The sequence below is a fragment of the Diutina rugosa genome (genome assembly GCF_008704595.1).
Source record: "Diutina rugosa strain CBS 613 chromosome Unknown scaffold2_size729309, whole genome shotgun sequence".
Lineage (NCBI taxonomy): Eukaryota > Fungi > Ascomycota > Pichiomycetes > Serinales > Debaryomycetaceae > Diutina > Diutina rugosa.
Window position 1 is genome coordinate 24310 of NW_022995199.1, and position 18652 is coordinate 42961.

General features: G+C 50.1%; 12 protein-coding genes across 12 annotated transcripts; 6 read left to right on the forward strand and 6 right to left on the reverse strand. All coding sequences in view use genetic code 12, as the record gives it.

Annotated features, from left to right (window-relative positions):
* Positions 1-110: 110 nt before the first annotated feature.
* Positions 111-2432, reverse strand: ZCF2 (Zcf2p; the record flags this gene model as incomplete). Its single annotated transcript, XM_034157652.1, has 1 exon — positions 111-2432. The coding sequence occupies one exon, from the start codon at positions 2430-2432 to the stop codon at positions 111-113; it is 2322 nt and encodes a 773-aa protein (XP_034010149.1).
* A 424-nt stretch (positions 2433-2856) lies between these two features.
* YPT53 (Rab family GTPase) lies at positions 2857-3450 on the forward strand (the record flags this gene model as incomplete). Its single annotated transcript, XM_034157653.1, has 1 exon — positions 2857-3450. One exon carries the CDS (start codon positions 2857-2859, stop codon positions 3448-3450), a length of 594 nt encoding a protein of 197 aa, XP_034010150.1.
* Positions 3451-3506: 56 nt separating this feature from the next.
* DIURU_004747 (non-canonical poly(A) polymerase) lies at positions 3507-5318 on the reverse strand (the record flags this gene model as incomplete). Its single annotated transcript, XM_034157654.1, has 1 exon — positions 3507-5318. One exon carries the CDS (start codon positions 5316-5318, stop codon positions 3507-3509), a length of 1812 nt encoding a protein of 603 aa, XP_034010151.1.
* Positions 5319-5761: 443 nt separating this feature from the next.
* Positions 5762-6976, forward strand: DIURU_004748 (phosphoinositide 5-phosphatase; the record flags this gene model as incomplete). The annotated part of the gene is made up of 1 exon (XM_034157655.1): positions 5762-6976. The coding sequence occupies one exon, from the start codon at positions 5762-5764 to the stop codon at positions 6974-6976; it is 1215 nt and encodes a 404-aa protein (XP_034010152.1).
* Positions 6977-7092: 116 nt separating this feature from the next.
* DIURU_004749 (40S ribosomal protein eS27) lies at positions 7093-7341 on the reverse strand (the record flags this gene model as incomplete). Its single annotated transcript, XM_034157656.1, has 1 exon — positions 7093-7341. One exon carries the CDS (start codon positions 7339-7341, stop codon positions 7093-7095), a length of 249 nt encoding a protein of 82 aa, XP_034010153.1.
* A 915-nt stretch (positions 7342-8256) lies between these two features.
* Positions 8257-9297, forward strand: DIURU_004750 (uncharacterized protein; the record flags this gene model as incomplete). Its single annotated transcript, XM_034157658.1, has 1 exon — positions 8257-9297. The coding sequence occupies one exon, from the start codon at positions 8257-8259 to the stop codon at positions 9295-9297; it is 1041 nt and encodes a 346-aa protein (XP_034010154.1).
* Positions 9298-9678: 381 nt separating this feature from the next.
* On the forward strand, positions 9679-11055 carry DIURU_004751 (uncharacterized protein; the record flags this gene model as incomplete). The annotated part of the gene is made up of 1 exon (XM_034157659.1): positions 9679-11055. The coding sequence occupies one exon, from the start codon at positions 9679-9681 to the stop codon at positions 11053-11055; it is 1377 nt and encodes a 458-aa protein (XP_034010155.1).
* Positions 11056-11120: 65 nt separating this feature from the next.
* On the reverse strand, positions 11121-11510 carry COX4 (cytochrome c oxidase subunit IV; the record flags this gene model as incomplete). The annotated part of the gene is made up of 1 exon (XM_034157660.1): positions 11121-11510. The coding sequence occupies one exon, from the start codon at positions 11508-11510 to the stop codon at positions 11121-11123; it is 390 nt and encodes a 129-aa protein (XP_034010156.1).
* A 1587-nt stretch (positions 11511-13097) lies between these two features.
* On the forward strand, positions 13098-13460 carry RPS26A (40S ribosomal protein eS26; the record flags this gene model as incomplete). Its single annotated transcript, XM_034157661.1, has 1 exon — positions 13098-13460. The coding sequence occupies one exon, from the start codon at positions 13098-13100 to the stop codon at positions 13458-13460; it is 363 nt and encodes a 120-aa protein (XP_034010157.1).
* Positions 13461-14210: 750 nt separating this feature from the next.
* CDC55 (protein phosphatase 2A regulatory subunit) lies at positions 14211-15683 on the forward strand (the record flags this gene model as incomplete). Its single annotated transcript, XM_034157662.1, has 1 exon — positions 14211-15683. The coding sequence occupies one exon, from the start codon at positions 14211-14213 to the stop codon at positions 15681-15683; it is 1473 nt and encodes a 490-aa protein (XP_034010158.1).
* Positions 15684-15887: 204 nt separating this feature from the next.
* Positions 15888-16301, reverse strand: COX13 (cytochrome c oxidase subunit VIa; the record flags this gene model as incomplete). The annotated part of the gene is made up of 1 exon (XM_034157663.1): positions 15888-16301. The coding sequence occupies one exon, from the start codon at positions 16299-16301 to the stop codon at positions 15888-15890; it is 414 nt and encodes a 137-aa protein (XP_034010159.1).
* Positions 16302-16477: 176 nt separating this feature from the next.
* Positions 16478-18568, reverse strand: DIURU_004756 (uncharacterized protein; the record flags this gene model as incomplete). Its single annotated transcript, XM_034157664.1, has 1 exon — positions 16478-18568. One exon carries the CDS (start codon positions 18566-18568, stop codon positions 16478-16480), a length of 2091 nt encoding a protein of 696 aa, XP_034010160.1.
* Between the last annotated feature and the right edge of the window lie 84 nt (positions 18569-18652).

Consider the following 18652-nt stretch of genomic DNA (forward strand, 5'->3'; position numbering starts at 1 on the left):
ATTCGTCTCCTATACAAATTAGTCATAAACGTGGATATGCTGGGGTAAGTCGTGCTCGTCATGTCTTCGTGTCTCATTCACGTGTTTCTTGAATATTCGTTATGCAGTTTTCAAACGATGTTGGTGGGCTTTTCGCCACCTTCAAAGTAGTCGAGCAATGCGCGGTCGATCCAGTCGCAACCAGAGTTGGCCGCGGGCGCCGGCTCCCAGTCCCATTGATTGAATTCAAACAAGGCGTCGTCGCTCTGGTTTACGAGGTTGTTGGTATCCAATAAGAACAGTTCTTGAACGGTAGCGATCTCCGGGTTGGGAGTGATAGTAGAGCTGGGCATTATCGGCTCAACAACGTCAGTGTCACCCATACTATTGTATCCTTTAGTCGATCCTGACGGAGTAAGACTGTTTGGAGTAATGGTGGAGTGAGGGCTCAAATGACTATTGAGCGGCGACACTTGCAGTGACAGCACTGCCAGGTTGGAGAACTCGCTATCTTGAGGGTTCGCTTGCGATTCCAGTACTTGCATCAGGTCAAGTGCCACTTCCAATTGGGGTAACAGATGCTTGAGTTTATCGTAAAGCTCAGGACGGAGCGCTTGGAGCGAGTCACGAATATGTTTCGCCACTTTGCCCGATAGTATCCAGTGGCGCGAGATGGGGTAGATGGCAGTGAGCGCCAACTTGATGTACTCGACGTAAACGTCCAATTCGTTAACTCCCAACCCACTCTCCTGGACAAGTTCATCGTCGTCGGACTCCAAAATGGTTTCGATCCAAATGTACGCAGAAATGTGGACAAGAGCGGCAAGGGCAAGAGCGCAAGCGAAAAGCGGTGTGCGCTCTAAAACATGGGCGGCGTTGGTATCGATTAACAGCTCTACCACCAGGGTGGCGGCCTCAATAGTTTTGCGGGTCTCAATAGTAGCACGGGCGTCAGCCTTAAGTTGAGTGGGCATATCTGAAGCCTCCATGATTTCGTCGCCACATTGAGGGTTTTGCGGACTATTGATCTTCCACAAGTACAGGAAAGGGCGGTGGACAAAGATCTTAGCATAGTTGAACATGAGTGTCAGCTGGTGGACGCCTTCATTAATCTCTCCCGTCTTCAGAATGAGGGGAGGACACCCGAACATCAGCGGGTCCTGCAACTTTAACTCCCAATTAGAAAGCTCAGCCTTCAATCTACCAATAGTAGTTTCGAAGGGGAGTTTGTTCATAATTTCTAAATTCAACTTGACTGCTTCCACCACCAATAACGTGGCTTCAGCTCGTCCCTTATAGTCAAACACTTCTCGAGGAGGATACAGTGGGTATGCAGTTGAAATATCGATCTTTGCCAAGTTGGATAAAGTACGGCCATCAGCGGAGCCAATGATGACGTCGAGAAAGTAAATTTCCCAAAGCAGCCGACGAGCGAGGTCGGCAATCAGACTTCGAGTAATATGCTTGACTCGTGCCAGTTTGTAAAGTGGGAGTTTGGCCTGATCTATCAGGCTGTCAAGATTATGTATCTGAAGCTCTAGAAGAAGGTGAATGCAGGCTTCGCGAAACTTGCGACCAAGCTGATGGAGCGAAGAGATGTGGGCGACCACCAGCAGAAGCAAAAGCACTTGTACCGAAATGATATCCTTGGCTGCCGACGTCTTCACCACATTGCATACTTGTAATAACCGGTCCTGAATCAAAGCAACATCTTTAGCGTAGAGACTCAGCAGCTGGCCGTCACCGACGATCTTGAGAATGAGAAGCAATTCCGGGGCCACATCCAAGTATGGCTGAATTTCAGTCAGTGGCGGAAGTACCGGGTGACGGTTGTGGAAGAATCGGTAGTAGTTTTGCACAATGTCGTCATGGTTAATGGTACGAATGTCAATGAGATTGGCTGGGTTCAGGTACTGGAGCTCGAATTCCATTTGTTTGGCCTTAGTGATATCTTCATCAGTAGCCGTCTTCTCCAGCAACATGCAGTCTAATTGTTTCACTGAGTGCTCGAGACGAATTCGCTTACGCATCTGGGTAGCGGTGGCCTCGTCAAGCTCTCGGCGGCCGCTGACGACATCCTTACCTGGGCAATCAAGCAGCTTACACTTCAGACGGTCCTTGGCGCAGGGCAATTTGTAGATCTGAGTGAGCAACTGGTCGTTCTCTTGCTTAATCTGTTCTTTAGTCTGGGCAACAATCTCCATATCTTCGATATCAGGCACTCCCAGCAGTTTCAGCTTGGCCTTATCCTTGCGAACACCCTTCTTGCGGCTACCACCACGGTGTGATTCGACGAACACACACTCTCGGTTGCGCTTGGAGCATTGGTTGCAAACAGGCATGGTACCGTCACATTTGAAGTGGCGGCGGCGGCACTCGAGACACGCCCTCAGCACATGCTTTCTCCCCGGCTTTTTGGTCAGTCCTGATCCCTCAGGTTCGGCGGAGGACATTGGTGGTTTGGTGGATCGGTTGCTGGATGATATGAATCGATATAAATTTCTCTTTGGTATAGGTGCGGACTTTGAAATTCGGCTTCCTGCACAAACGGCATGGCCCACTAGAGGTGAAATACCCACGGAAGCTCTGGGAAACAGTTAGATATCCTCTACTAAGTTGGCTACATTGTTTAACTAAGTGGTGGTGGTGAGTGTGGCGGCATGGTAGCCGCCACTGCTCGTGTACGCAACCGTCCATGCATCGAAGTTGCTTTGGCAATGAAGGGCATCTCGGGGTTTGAATTGCTATCGTTAGACTCACCCCACATCGCGCTCGCTGACGCCACTAGCCACGATGGTTACCTGGCTGTGTGCAGGACGATAAGCTGCGGCCCGCGCACCAGATCGCAATCGATGATGGTATGGGCACGGGACACAAATGGTGGACCCCCTGCCGCTGCCGCCGTACAAGGTGGTGCTTTTGGGCGAGCTGCTGGTGGGGAAGACTTCTTTGGTGAACCGCTTCACCACCAACGAGTTTGACCCCCACGTCAGCAACACCATTGGCGCCGCCTTCATTTCGCGCCAATACACCTCCCTGGGTCTGGGCCGGCTGGTCGAGCTCCAGATCTGGGACACTGCCGGCCAGGAGCGTTACCGGCTGCTCACGCCGATGTACTACCGTAACGCCAAGTGTGCCCTTATATGTGTCGATCTCAGCCTGCCCCAGGAACTGTTGGAGCTGGCTCGCTACTGGCTCGACCAGCTTAAGCTCCACGACCAGTGTCGCATAAAACTTGTGGGCACCAAACTGGACGTAGCGGTGGCTGACGATACTTCAGTGCAGGAGTTTGCTGATGCTAGTGAGCTCAAACTATACCCCACCAGTTCCAAAACTGGCGACGGCATCGATGCCGTATTTGACGCCGTGGTCGACGAGATCGACCCCCAATTCTTTAGCGACTGGGACGCCCGCAAACAGCTTGACGTCTCTCAGAGTACCGCTACCCCCACCACCTCTAGATGCTGCTAAAAACAACCCGCCTACTAAATAATGCTAATAATGTCCTATAATATTACATATCCTCGTTACTTAGTTCCCGTGAGCTCGTTGCCCTTTGCGAGCCAGAAGTCACGCTTGGTGTCTTTGTTCACCAGCTTCAGCCGCTTCGCCGCGCGGCGGGCTTCGTCGTCGCTGTCGTCGTCAGAACTGCTGTGGGCCCGTTTGCGGGGAGCTGCAGTGTTGTCGTCATCATCATCGTCAATTCCCATCAAATCCATAACCTTCTTCGCCAGTTGTTGGCGGTCTTCAAACGTAGGTTCGTAGCCATTGTCGTCGCTGGAACTGGCCACCAGGTACACTTCCTTCGGCTGCTTGCGCCGCTTCTTGGGGCTGTCGTCGCCATGAAGTTTTACTCGGTCACCAATCAACGCCTGGTTGGGTACTAGATCTCTTTCGTCGATGAAGTTACGCTCTTTGCCGCGGTACTTGATGATGTCACCCAATATCAGCTGGCCCAACCGCTGCTTATACAGGGCTTGGTTTAATTCGTAGCACCGCGCCGTTAAGAGTTGAAACGCCCCACCAAATGCCTTTTTGATGTCGCGCAATGCAAACGTCGCTCGAGTAATGTTGTTTTCCGGTTCCAGCGGGTCCTGGATGACAATCGAGTACGGGTTCCTGCTGGTATTGAGCACTCTGTGTTCTTCCTTGCGGATATAGCAAGGGGTATCACCATCTTTGCCGAGACTGAGCCCCACGATATCGTAGTTGATGTTACGCCCATAGAGCTCGAAAAACTCAATGAGCAAAGGACCAAGGTTGTCGGGGACACTCATCGTATTTGACGACACTTTCGGGTGCATGCGGAGAAAGTGGTAGGCCATGATGATGGTGGCATAACCGCCTAAACCACCGACATGAGGGTTGTTGAGTTTTCGCAGAGAGAGAAACTGCTTGATGATGAGGACCATTTCCCGTAAACCAGGCATTTGCGCAATCCATTTGCGGATGTTTTGCGCGGCGTGAATCCCGTTAACCCGTTCAAACGAGATGTCGACGTGCACTCCCAGTTGGGGGTCGACAAACTTGATGATGGGCACTTTAGTCTTGGCGATGACCTCGATTTTGGTGGCGAGCTTAAGCTGGCGTAATCTCAGCGACAACTGGTACAACCGGCTGCGTTCTTCGTAGGTGCCACTCCGCAGCACCACCACCATGTCGATGTCCAGCTCCGGTAAGTACAAGTCGGTGGCACTCAGCCCAAACACGTGGGCGGTGCACTCGGGCCAGTACTCCTTGATCGCCAGCTTAAGCCCATCTATAATGCGGTTACGCGTCTCAATCTCCTTTTTCGACGGCGAGATATAATTGACAAAGTCCTTCATCTCCTCGGTCAACCAGTCGGCGATCTCGATCTCTTTCAGGTGGTCGTGGTCTTTAATCCACGGGAACGGCAGTTGGGCCCGAGGACGGTGGTGGGCGCTGACTTCGTCGCCCAGAATGATGCCGTCATCAGAGTATTCACCCTCATCCATTTCACTATCGCTAGAGTCGTCGCCAAACCCAATAAAGTCCTGGTTCTCGGTGAGCTCATTCGCGGGTGTCGGTGGTTTAGCCTCGGATTCCGAGTCGGAGGCACTCGACACGTCAATGATGATATCACCGTTAGCTTCCGAGATCATCGGACGGTCAGTGGTAGCGTCGTCGTCGTCGTCGTCGGAGTCCACTAGCACGATTTCCGGTTCTACCAGCGCCAGGCGTTTCTCATAGTCGAACGCGGCGTCCTCGTGGTAATTTTCCGGTAGTTTGCTGAGGACATCGAACCTGCCGGTTTCGTCAAGCATGTCTGGTCGGTTTTCGAGCGCTGGCTGCAGCTTTTTCGCCCGTTTAGACCCCATAGTCCTATGGTCGTGGCTAGCGATAGGGAAAAGCTCTGCGCGACTTCATCGGCGGCATCGCCCGCGGGGCTCGTAATTGAGTCAAGCCGGAGCACTCTCAAAAACACAACGGAAACACGATCAAGCGAACGATTCGAAGAAAATGGACTCAATGACAATTTGAGTATAATGGAACTAAAAGCTGTTTGCAGTATTTCATGTATCATTATTCATTGTCTACTGTTATTTTATTGATTAATTTGTCATATTTTCTGTTGTGGACACGTAGGCAGATATTGTGGTCGTCACCTCAACTGCCACTGATCACGATGGTTTTCGATCTGAGCTTTACTTGGTTTCACTCGGCGTGTCAAGTGTAACTGAATGATGACGGGGTTGCTGTCCCTGCATGTGCGGCGCAAGCGTACTCTATCTCGCACTCGCCAAGACGACCGGGGTGGCTAATGATACCCATATACTTATTCACCTACAATTGTGGCAAGCAGCCAATTGACTCACAAACTTTCATCACCGGATGTGTCAAGGATCTCCCCGACGAAGTGTGTGAGCTCTACGTGTTTGCTCTCCAGGAAATGTGCGGCATCATGGACGGGTGCTTCTATGATACTGCCAACCACTACGCCATTGGCTATCTGGACGCGTTCATTCGGGCGTTGAGTGCTAAATACAATGGGGCAAATCTTAGGTTTAAGACGGTGGGGCTTGTCCACGTTGGAGCGATGGCGATGGTGGTGATCTCGCCATTTGCTTCCAAGATCTCTCGAGTACGCACGGCCACCGTGTCGTATGGGATTGGGTTTTCATCACTTAAAGGCGGCGTGGGTGTCCGTCTTGCCTACAAATTGAGTGATACCCGAAGCGTCGATATCTCGTTTGGTGGGGCCCATTTACCGGCTCACGAAGGTAATGACCACTACACATTCCGCAACAAAGTCAGCGTGGCGGTGATGCGAGGCCTCGACTTTGGCGATGGCTACGGCTTGCTTAAACCTGATAGCCATACTTTCTTCCTTGGCGATCTCAATTACCGAACCACAGAGAAGTTTAATCCTCACTCACCAGAAATGCAATCGTTGTGGCGACTCCAGGACCAGCTGGCCCAACAACTGGAAGCCGAGATCCCCACCTTGGTGAGCCGCTACGACGAATTGACACGCGCCATGGCTCGTGGCGAGGCGTTTATGGGGTTTGCCGAAGCCCCCATCGATTTCCGTCCCACATACAAGTATGAGACTCATACCGCCATCTATAAACGCACCCGGGCGCCGCTGTGGTGTGATCGAGTGCTTTACCAGTCATGCTACCCGCAAACCCAACCCCAGGTCCACCGCTACGCCGCGGTGTCGCACATCCTTTTGCTGGACCACCGGCCCGTCAGTCTCCACATCTCGATTCCCGACACTGCTCCCGACGCCATCGTGTCGGCAGGAGGCTTCCAACTTGTCATTGAGCCCACTGGAGGCGGCGTCGAAGTGGTGGGCCCCACCGAAGTGTATATGAAACCCACCGGGTGGGACCGTCTCGTCAACTCGGCGTTGCGTCGGTTGAGCGATGCCAGTCTCGGGTGGGGCCTCTGGTTTTTGACGACGAGCCGCGGCCGGCTCTGGCTATTGGGGATTGTGGTATTGGCGTTGGGATACAACTGGTTGTTCCCGTGACACTTACAAGACGATCAATTTCGTAAAGAAATTCCTATATATTATCTTTAACCCTAAACTATTATACACATTATTTCATGAGGCGCCTTTGAAAGGGGCATGCAAAGTCTCGTCGTTTACTTCTTTCTGAACGAGCAGCCTTCGGTCAACTTGGCCTTACCACCGGTGGGAGTGCACAACACAGTCGAGCACGAGTCACAGGTGACGGCGGTCTGGGCGTTCGAGAACACGGTGGTGATCTGGAGGCAGCCGGGGCACTTGACATCCATGAAGAAGGACTTGGGGCCTTGCACAAGGGTCTTCTTCTTGTGTTTCTTCGCTTCAGTTTCGGCGGAGGGGTGCAACAAATCTTGAACTAAAACCATCTTGCAAATATGATAATCTCAACTGAAAAATTTTTTTTTTGTAAGTGGTGTGGCAGTCGCGGCGCCACTCGCACTTATATACAGTTTTCAGATCACCATTTGTGAGGATGCGGGGACAGCGAAAAGAAGACCATAGAAACGGAGATCCGAGGCTAGCCCTCATTAAACGCGGCGGTGACACTTGCTTTTTTCAGAATTAAACGTCAGGTTGCTGGCATAGATGGTCGTAGAATCACGGCATTTATCCGTGGGTGGAAAATGTGTCTCTCATCTCATCGCTTTTGCGGGTCTAGAAGTCATCTGTTTACATTCCGCACCTATTTACTACTGACAAGTATCTTACTAGTTCAAGGAATTTACTCTCAGTTGATTTCAAACGTTGCTGTAGAATTCAATTTGAATCTTGTCTTTACATTCGGTATGTTGTACATCACAATTCCCCATGATACTGTTTTCTGTTGTACGAGTTACTCCCAAAAGTGGCTAAGCGATCGAGACGAAAACTAAACGAGAAAAAAAAATAAAAAGCAATATTTCTAAAGCATGGACACTCCGAGCAGTCACATCACTACGTTTTTCCGATGGCCCCCCCACAAACGTTTCTGTTGACGGTAGCTTCGAGCGGCTTCCACACTTATGCTCGCTGCGGCTTTGTCACATTGCTTTTTATCTTAGGTGCGGGCATCATAACCGGATTCTCTCCACCCACGACGCCATCTCCCGTTTTTACCTTATTTGATCATCAGCTGAGTATCGAGACTCAGCGTCGTCACCATAGTCAACAAACGAAGGGCAAAGAAAACGGTGGTCCCGTACCGCCGCTTTCAGGCGGCGGCGGGTCCCGATGCCGACAGCGATGACGAGGACCACATCCTTCACGTTGTCGGCCACTACCAGCCAGCTCAGCTGCAATTGATGGCTCTCCCCATCGAAATCATCGTGTGGATCTTCGAAATCTACTGCCACACCTACCGCATACGGTCAAAACACTTGACGTTATCCAAACTCCTATACGCGGCGTTGGTGCCGCTAGTGTATCACCACCCGGTGCTTAAGGCGACAAATTTCTATGGCTTTGTTGATGCCATCACCAAGAAGCGCCATTTGGGCCGCCAGGTGAAACAGTTGGACATGAGTACCGTGGTCCAGCTGGGCAAAAACGCCTTTGTCGCCAAGCTCCTCAAACGGCTGGCGCCGTCGCTCGAGATGTTCGTCGCCCCCTGTACCTCGTTTGGTTTTGGCCCTCTTCTAGCGTTGAAAAACTGTCTCAACCTTAAGATCCTCGACCTCTCGTTGGTTCTGGAAATGCTCGACCTCGGCGAGTTGTTTCGCCTGGTGAGCCGGCTCCAGCATCTTACCCATCTTGCATTCCCGCGGTCGCTGGTGGAAATCACCGACTACGAGACCATTTGCTGGCCGCCTCGCCTAGCGCATCTCCACATCTCCGGTGGGGTTACCGACGACTTCCTCATTAAGCTGACGTTCCCGCTGACGATCACCACCCTCGAGTTCTCCAACTGTCCTCAGATCCACGACTCTGGGTTTCACGATATCTTACTCAAAGTGGGACGAAATCTCACTTGTTTCCGTATCCAATACCCCATGCCCAATCTCTCGCTGGGGGCCCTGGATGTGGTGTTTAACTACGCGCCCTTTCTCAAAGAGCTCGAGGTGCTGGTCGAGTACGTGCTGGGAACGTTTTTCGACGAAGACAACCTCGTGCCGGACCCGCAACGTCCGTTGAGGGTGCTCTACCTCGGGTCGCTGGGCTCGCTCGGAACCACCACCAAACTTGATCCCATCGACTTGGCAATTGCCCTTGATGATGGACGATTACCTAACCTTAAGCATGTCATCACTCTGGCCCGGCTAGGCTGGGGTGAAAACACCGAATCAGTGGCGTATATTGCTGATGACCTCGATCAAAAGGGCGGTGGCCTTCGTATGGTCCATTGAACCTCACCCCGATCGGAACTTCTTTTAATGACTCAAAATACACACACCGAATACTTTATAGATTTCATTACGTAGTCACATTAATCAAGTTCCTGATTAGTTATTCGTCCCGGATCAATGTTTTTCCGTTCCAATAATCAACCACTCGATCTACATTAACTCGATGTACAAAATTACAAAACACACTACTTATATATGAAACTTATAGAACGAATTTTTCTTGAATATATCTATTTATCATCATTTTCGTCGCTGACATTTGGTGACTGCCATCACGTTTTTGTTCATGAGTCGCATTGGCGAAATCATTCCACCTCTCAGGTACCGGCAAACGAGCATCACTCCGACTCCCAGCCCCCGCCCTCGTCGCGCCCATCGCCAATGTCTCTTAGTCTAGAGCTATCTGTGGGCACGCGGGCCCGAGCCATCTGTTTTTTCGACGAACGGGTGACGGGGTACGTCGTCAGCCACGGCCCGGTGTTGCCTCAGGCCCGCGTCCTGGTGGCGGTGTCAATCGTGCCCCACGACCGAATTGACGCCTTTAAGCAGGCAAATGGCGACTTCCCGGATGCTTTCTCCGTGCACGATGCCGTGTTGACCGAGGCTGAGCCTCGTGATGATGGTACCACTGTCTACCCGTTTTCATTTACTATCACTTACCCTCGTACCAAATTTGATAACCCTCACGTGGTAGTGATGGCTCAGATGGTGGAGGAGGAAGAGATACTCCTGCCACAAGCTAATTTGCCCGACCTTGAGCCGCGAAGTCGTAATTTGTTAGCGGAGCTCAATCATCAATATTTGAGCGCTGCCATCTACGAAACCGGAGGACCGTTACCTCCAGTGAATACCATTCGTGCTAACCCTCGGGCGCAGGTCCACTGGGTGGCGCCGGTGAACGTGGCTCTCTCTCTCAAGCTCAAAACGATGAAGGCAGCGGGGCGTAACCTGATGCTTTTGGCGTCGTTGACACTAGCGCTGGACCTTGACGGATTCAAAATTGTGATCAACGACATGCTGGTGGACTTCAAACACGGGCTGGTTTCCCGTATATATCCGCAGCCATGGCCAGTGACATTCGCTCTGGGCGACAACATCAACTTCACTTATTGTCTCACAAACGAAGAGGAGCTTGACACTAAACACATATTGATCAAATTGAAGCTGGAAGTGCACCAACAGATCGACAACGAGTGGACAGCGGTCAGTGGCGACATCACGACGCTGTGGACGCCGTTAGTTGACTTTTGCATCATTGCTCCTCCCATCAACCATTTACTTCGAACAGCAGTGAAAAAGAAAATAAGGCCCAAAAAGACAAATACGGTAACCGTCAATTTACTGGTGAATAATATCTTGCTGGGGTTACGACTAACGTTCAACGGTCGTCCCACCATTGAGATGGGTGACGTGGCGGTGTGGCGGCTCCAGGCAGTCAACAACTCGCCTAACCGCATTACTCTTTCCTTACTTGTTCAACAGAAACAGTTCTCGCTTCCGGTAGGGGCAGACCCAGAAGCATGTGACAATACCCAATTATCCCTCGCCTACCAAGCTCCCAAGCCGCAAACTGGCGTGGTAGTGCTTGATAATGGCCTCCGCATCGGCCCGCTTGATCCCAATTCAGTGTATGACACCGACATTCGATTATTTGGCGTATCTCGGGGCATCCACAATTTGGAGGGGGTGAAGATATTTGACGTCCACAGTGGCGAGGGACTTGATTTCGGCAAGCTTGTGGAAGTGTACGTTGTCTAGCGTGTAGTCGTCGATAATTTATATCTCTGTGTATACTATGAACTTTACTTATTATGCTAACATGTTTAGTGGTGTTGTTGGCCGGGTTCACCCAAGTACAATGCCTTGAACACGTTACCGCATTGCCAGCATCTGGCGGGTTCGTCACCTTCTTCAACCTTCATCCAGTAAGGCTTGTGGGGTTCAAAGCCTTCCTTACCTTGGCAACCGACGTATCTGTAGCCCATGTAAGTGGGGACCAAGAAGGGGTCTTCGTGGGTACCGCTACCTTGGTCAATGGGGTTTTCGAGGTCGAACACGTCGATACCTTCGGCCTTACCCATCAATTCGAATCTTTCCAAACCGGTGGCTTGGTCCTTGTCGGTGGGGATGGTACCGGGCTGGGCACCAGGACCGATAAGCGACGAGTCGGGACCGGTAACTTCAGCCAAGGTCTTGGCGGTGGGTTGGTTCATCAACTTCTGCGAAGCATTACGAGCGAACACCCGGGTGGTGGGGATTTGTCTAGCGACTCTCAAAGTACGGGCGAGCACTAACTGGTTAGTATCGTTTTGAAATAATCTGAAACTTGAAAGGAATAGAAATCACTTGTATACGTATACGCCATCATTGGATGGCACGGATACTGCTGACGAGGTCTATCACGAGTGACATCTCCAAAATCAATGGCATCGCTGAGCCCGCTGAGGGGGCGGGGGCACGCACCTCGTTCAACGTATCGTCTTGCGCAATGGAGCATTCAAGTATTCGCATTCGTTTCTGGGGTGACCGCGGCGATCGTGGCCGTTTCTGACGACTTACTCTTTGGGTATGGACTGGTCGAGTGCTTTGAAAATTATCTTTTTCTCATTGGCCTGGCACCGTGCGTACAAAAAAATCTCCACCGCACGACCACCAACAAGTGGCCTGATCTTGTGATAACGGGGTTCGAGCAGACAATTTTGTTAAATAGGGGTTACGGGCTAGCATTTTGGTCAATTAACCATTAATAAGTATCGAGTGTCTCACTGATTGACTGACCTCGGGGTTTGACTCGCATTGCGATATCGGCTTGCGCGCGTCCCCGTAGTTCGAATCTGATGATTATCAGATTGCTCACCAAAAGTGTACGAAGTTCGAGTGCTAATATTACTCAAAACCCGATTTGGGTGTGACTTAATGTGGTGTAATAATTAATCCTCTGAGAAAGTACTCCAATATGACTGCATTCTTTATATTCACGAAAGTATTGTTAAATTTTGTAAAATTCTGCAACTATCATCATGACAAATTTAATTACAATTTCTAGTGTTTGCTTTAACACTTCGAACTCAATCTTTGAATAAGTCACTTCGAGTTCAAACCACTCCAATCGCTTTTTACATTTCAATTGAATGTCAGCCTCATGACCGTTTGACTATTTCCATCATCTACGTCTACTTGAAACCAAAACATTCAAAATGGCTCCTAACCGAGGTTCTTTTTAGCCATATGCGTCGTGACATCTTTATCAACACAGTCGTCCTATGCCTAGCAAATAGGGCTAAATTACTGCAGCAGAGAACTGGGATTTTACTCCGTTTATGTGTAGGGCTGCTATACAAGCCAAGCTACAACGCTCGTGGTGAAGTTAACTGAGAGTGACGAGACAAGTTGGCTCTGAGACATAAACGTCAAACCCCACTGCTTCTGCAAATCCAGTTATCATAATCAATGATTGACTCAACGATAACATTACTGATATGTCGCTTACAGTTCTTAGCCTTGTCCTCTTTTACCCTAATTACAGTGGGTGTCAAAGTTACGCAAGATAAAAATCACCAAGGAATCAAATGAGACGGTCAATGCCTTAATAAAGCAATATAGAAACAGTGTTTTACCCCTGATTCAGCCTTTATTCGGGTGATTACGATGTCAGCGTGTAGTTTGCCGTCTATTTGAGTTTAGCATTAGGGTTACAACCCTCGCGCACGATACCTCGTGACTAATTTGTGTGCACACCGTGGGCCCTCACGCTCTCGCAATAAAAAATTTCACTCGATTGAGTTCCGCTATTAACCACCATGGCTAAGAAGAGAAAGAACTCCGGCAGAAACAAGAAGGGTAGAGGTCACGTCAAGCCCGTCAGATGCTTGAACTGTGCCCGTTGTGTCCCCAAGGACAAGGCTATCAAGCGTGTCACCATCAGAAACATGGTTGAAGCCGCCGCTGTCAGAGACTTGTCGGACGCCTCGGTGTACAAGGAATACGCTCTTCCTAAGTTGTACAACAAGTTGCACTACTGTGTTTCGTGCGCCATCCACGCCAGAATTGTCCGTGTTAGATCGAGAGAAGACAGAAAGATCAGAACTCCTCCTCAAAGAAAGAGATTCAACCAGGACAGAAAGGTGTCTCCCCAAGACGCCGCCAAGAAGGCCACCGCCTAAATTACATAGTGTAATGTACGATAGAGAGTAATGAAAACCTTTACCCCCATTATGTGTGGGCGTCTTCAGCCTAAGCTGTTGTTGCCCTTTTGCCATCGTCATAACATCGTCGTAAGATTTTTGCGCGACTGGCCCTGTTGTCGTTCGCACCTGTGGTCCCGTGACTTCACTACAGGGGAGAGAGGAAAAAAAAGCTGTCTCTGGCTACTGAGGCGGCGTCATGCCGGCCCCTATGCCCAGATTTGCCGCATCGCTGATTAGTCGTAGCCAGAGTCGAAACTGCGCTCGGCCACAGCAATGATATGTCACAAGTTCGCCCAGCTCGGGTCACGTTCCCGGCGCTGCGGTTTCGATCCCTTGAGATCGGTGGGGTCGTGATTGCCAAAGATATACCCTCAGACAGCCACCGGGGGATGACGGTGGCACGACCCCTATTTCCAATTGACCTCGACCAATTGGCGGTAACGATGTAGATTAGCGATGTAGCCCTAGTGCCCCTCGGAAGGTACGGCAATTGCGTCGCCCCCTTTGGTTTTCCTAGAAGGGCAACCGGTGGGTGGGTGTCGTTGTAAGGACGATCGCACTCAGCGGTGATGTTAGTCGTGCGTGGCCGGTTTTTTACAAAGAATTACCCAACCATCCTCGCCACGAGCATTCTCCTCCCTCCTGTCAACAAGTATACACACGTCGGGGGCCAATTTATCCCATTTCATCTTGCATTTTTGAGAGCAAACGATAGACCAATTCGCCATGGCCGAGGAGACGTGGAAGTTTTCCCAATGCTTCGGGGACAAAGGTGATATCGAGAATATTACCGAGGCCGACATCATCTCCACCGTCGAGTTCGATCAAACAGGGGAGTTTCTCGCCACGGGGGACAAAGGTGGCCGCGTGGTGTTGTTTGAACGCAACCAGCAAAAGAAGCAACAGCTGTGTGAATACAAGTTCTTCACCGAGTTCCAATCACACGACGCCGAATTCGACTACCTTAAGTCGTTGGAAATCGAGGAGAAGATTAACAAGATCAAGTGGTTGCGGTCGTCAAATAACCTGTTGTTTTTGTTGCTGACAAATGACAAGACGATCAAACTCTGGAAGATTATGGAGCGTCAGATCAAATTGGTCGCCGAAAACAATTTGAATGGCCAACTGCATTTACTGGGGGGTACGGGCATCGGACAATTGAAGCTCCCGCAATTGCAGATCCACGACAAGCTCATCTCCGCCCAACCAAAACGCATCTACCTGAACGCTCACGCCTACCACATCAACTCCATTCTGATCAACTCTGACCAAGAAACCTACTTGTCCAGTGACGACTTGCGCATCAATTTGTGGAATTTGGGCATCGCCGACCAGCTGTTCAATATCGTCGACATCAAGCCGGCGAATATGGAAGAGTTGACTGAGGTAATCACCCTGGCCGAGTTCCACCCCACTCACTGCAACTTATTCATGTACTCTCTGTCAAAGGGGACGATCAAGTTATCGGATATGCGGCTGAACTCATTGTGTGATCATCACGCCAAAATCTTCGAAGAATACTTGGACCCGATTTCCCATAACTTTTTCACTGAGATCACTCTGTCGATATCTGACGTCAAATTCTCTCATGACGGGAGGTATATCGTCTCCAGAGACTATATGACGGTGAAGATATGGGATATGAATATGGACACCAAGCCCATCAAGACGATCAACGTCCACGAACATTTGCGTGATCGTTTATGCGACACTTACGAAAATGATGCCATCTTTGATAAATTTGAGGTTCAATTCTCTGGCGACCTGAAGTCGGTTATGACCGGGTCGTACAACAACAACTTCATGATCTACCCCAACGCCGTCGGTTCAGGTCATCGGGACGCGGCCAAAGTGTCGTTGGATTCAGCGACCCGGGCCAAACGGGACCTGGATGACGAAGACGACGAAGATGTGGGCAAGAATGAAGCTTACCCCCAACTGCCGAGCTCTAATGTTGACGACGACGACCAGGAAGAAATCGTGTTGCAAGCAGACAAGCTGGCGTTCAAGCTGAAGAAACTGGGGTCACTGTCAACGCCGATGAGACGAAGAATGATGAGTGGTGTCGGTGCCGGGACTACTTCCGACTTTGACGACATTGACTTCAAAAAGTCGGTGTTGCATTTGTCGTGGCACCCGAAAGAAAACCTGGTGGCTATCGCCGCTACTAATAACCTTTACATCTTTTCCACGTTATGAGTCAAATGTTATGAATCAACACACCCCAACCAAATTGTAGCATCGGCCTAATTTGACTGTAGTTGTGTAACGCTTAGTGTGGAGGTGAGATCACCCTCAAACCCCGAGTGCGAATTTCGTGTAACAAGTCACAGCTGAGGAAAAAAAAGGGTAATTAATAGTTCATTTATTTGTAGATGCATTTAATAATAGCTAGCGACACGATTACTCTTCAATGTGTCTGTTGATAGCAGGGTTCCAGAACAAGGTTTCGTCACCGTTACCCCAGAAGAACTTCGAGGTTCTGATGTTTTGGTAGTCGTATTGAACGGGCCATTCCGAGTCGGGCACGTGAGCCAAGTGTTCACGGTGCTCGGCGTGTTCCTTTTCAACCTTACCGACGGGGATGGCGGTCAAGATGATGGCGGGGATGGCGACAAGGTAGGTCAATTTCTTCCACAACTTGGTGATGGATTCGGAGTGTTCGACCTTGTGGTTGATGTTTTCAACCCACTGCTTCCCGGCTTGGGCGTTGACCTTGTTAGGGGGGAAAGCAGGGCCGTTAATCAACTTCGAAGTACCAAACGAGTGGTGCGAGTTGAATCTTCTCGCGGTTAATTGGACGTTTCTTCTGAACATCGTTGATGGTCTGTTGGCAAGAGATTTTCAAAGGAACTTGTCATTGGTTGGTGCGACTACTGCAGATAGTCGACGGACTGCACACAAACATATGGCCTGATTAAAGCGTGGAGTGATTATTCATGGACGGCAATCAACCTACTAAAGCTGTCGTCAAATTCGTTTCTTTCTATATTTTAGTCAATGCTAGACCACCGATCAAGTAGACGGTTCAATCGGTCAAGTTTGTTCTCAAGAGAGTCGGTACCATCCAGGTTTGTGAGCACGGTATAATGGTCAGACCCCAATTTCCTACCCAACGTAGTCACCTCTTTGCGGAAGTGTTGGCCATCAAAATACATATGCCGTGTCAGGTAGCCCTTGTTCAACAACTCCATTTCTTTGGTGTGGAAATGCGTCAAATTGTACTGGGCAAGATAAGCTTGTAAAAGGTTGAATTGAGAACTTAAGTACTCAACGTAATTGTCAACCAGACGAAGTTTCGAGATTGGGTAAGCCATCTCGTCAAGCTTCTTTTGGAGCCTTTCGTCGTTAATCCCTGGGTGAAGCAGGCGAAGGTAGTCTTTGCGGCTGCTGATAATGTGATCGAGATCTTCCCGTTCTTCAGGGATAGCCTCAACAAATTCGGACCACGTCTCTTCTGGCACCCATAACCCATACGCCAGCACGTAGACATGGTTCATGAACCCACGAACCTCCATCAGTTTCGCCTTATATTCCTCAGCGAGCACTGAGTGGGGGTTCAGAGGCACATAGGTCAATTCGCCTTCGTACAACGTGAGCCGCAACGGGTTCAATTCTTGAAGCGACACAAAGTGATTGTTGCGACAGTTATATGTAGTGTCTTGAAATCTGCCACGATGTGATTTGGGAGGTTTCAAGGGAGTTTTTGCCAATGCAGTGATGTCAATGTATGCTCCAGTGTCCATATCGATGAAACGAGCGTCAATGTTATTGAGCCCATTGCCCTTAGTTCGCTGGTTGAGACTAGTGCCGACATCCAAATAGTAGCGGCCATAACGAGGACGATCTTGGCCAAAATCAACGATCATCAGGGCATTGAAGTTCCGTGCCAACCGATGGAGGTCAGCAATGGGCATTTGGACGTCAACATCGATGTCCCAAGGGAAAGGTGCTGCATTCCAATACCATGAGAGTAAGGTGCCATGAGCGAGCCAACTGCGAAACCCGTTGATACGACAGAATTTGAGCCAGGACTGAACTAAACCTCGAAGCACTACTTGCTGAACCAGAGGTCCTAAAAGAACATTGAAAAACCGCCAATCATAATGGGACCCATACGTATAACCGGGGATGTCTTTCAAAATAACCAGTTCACTGAAGTGCTTAGGGGCCCATTCTGGCTGAGTTCTTATAGCCTCCAAGTAGGCGTAGTCTGAAGAGTTCAACTCAGCTTCCTTGGCTTCAAGTTCCTCGATAAGTCGAAGTGACGGGTCGATGAAATCACTGTGCTCGAGTGGTATCTCGTATTGAATCGATCCGTAATCTTCAGGGAACCCCTCTCTGAGTTTATTGAGTTGTTCCGTCAAATCACGTTCACGAGTCAATTCTTCGTCACTAAGAGTATAGATGAGCTGTTCACGTTTGGCATCAGGATTCACGGGCACTCGTATCATGTGTTGTCCCAACATCATATTGATCAGATGGGGCGGGGGCATGGTCGACACAAGGTACGATTTGCCCTGGACTCGTTTCATTTCCTCGGTTGACCGGCCCAGGGTGGAGTTGATGCGGTATCCTGGTTTGAAAAGTCCCTGCTTGTCAATAGGTTCATCGGTATCAATGCAGTACCGCTCAGGATCGTATATGGGCCAGTACTTATCCTTTTTCTCATCATGAGTGCGTTGGTCAAAATCCGAACACCGAGCGGGCCCGTACTCAAAGAGGGCGTCGACGTTGACGTAATCAGCCCAGTGAAACTCATCGAGCCGGCGTGGCTGACCTGCCTCGTCTTGCTTGGCCAACTTGTCCAATACCACCAGAAAGGTGAAGCGGGGATCAAACGGACCCCATCGGGGTGGCGCCGATTCAGGGTATTTGACGTTGGTGCTGATAACTTTGGGTACGGGATCGACAAACTGCTCGAACACCGGCTGGATCCGTTCGTTGATCTCGGTTTGGAGGGCGAAGGCGTCGACGGTCGGCCGGGTCCACAGTTCGAGCACAAGCCGATAGGCGAACACGACGATGATCAACCCTGTTAGTAGGATCAACGCCCGGGTATGTTTCCCTCGGAGTCCAAGCATATGTGGAAACTGGAAAGATCAAGGGTTACCGATGGGTTTCGACAGTGACACCACTACCGTTAGTTTAATATTTTGGAAGAAATG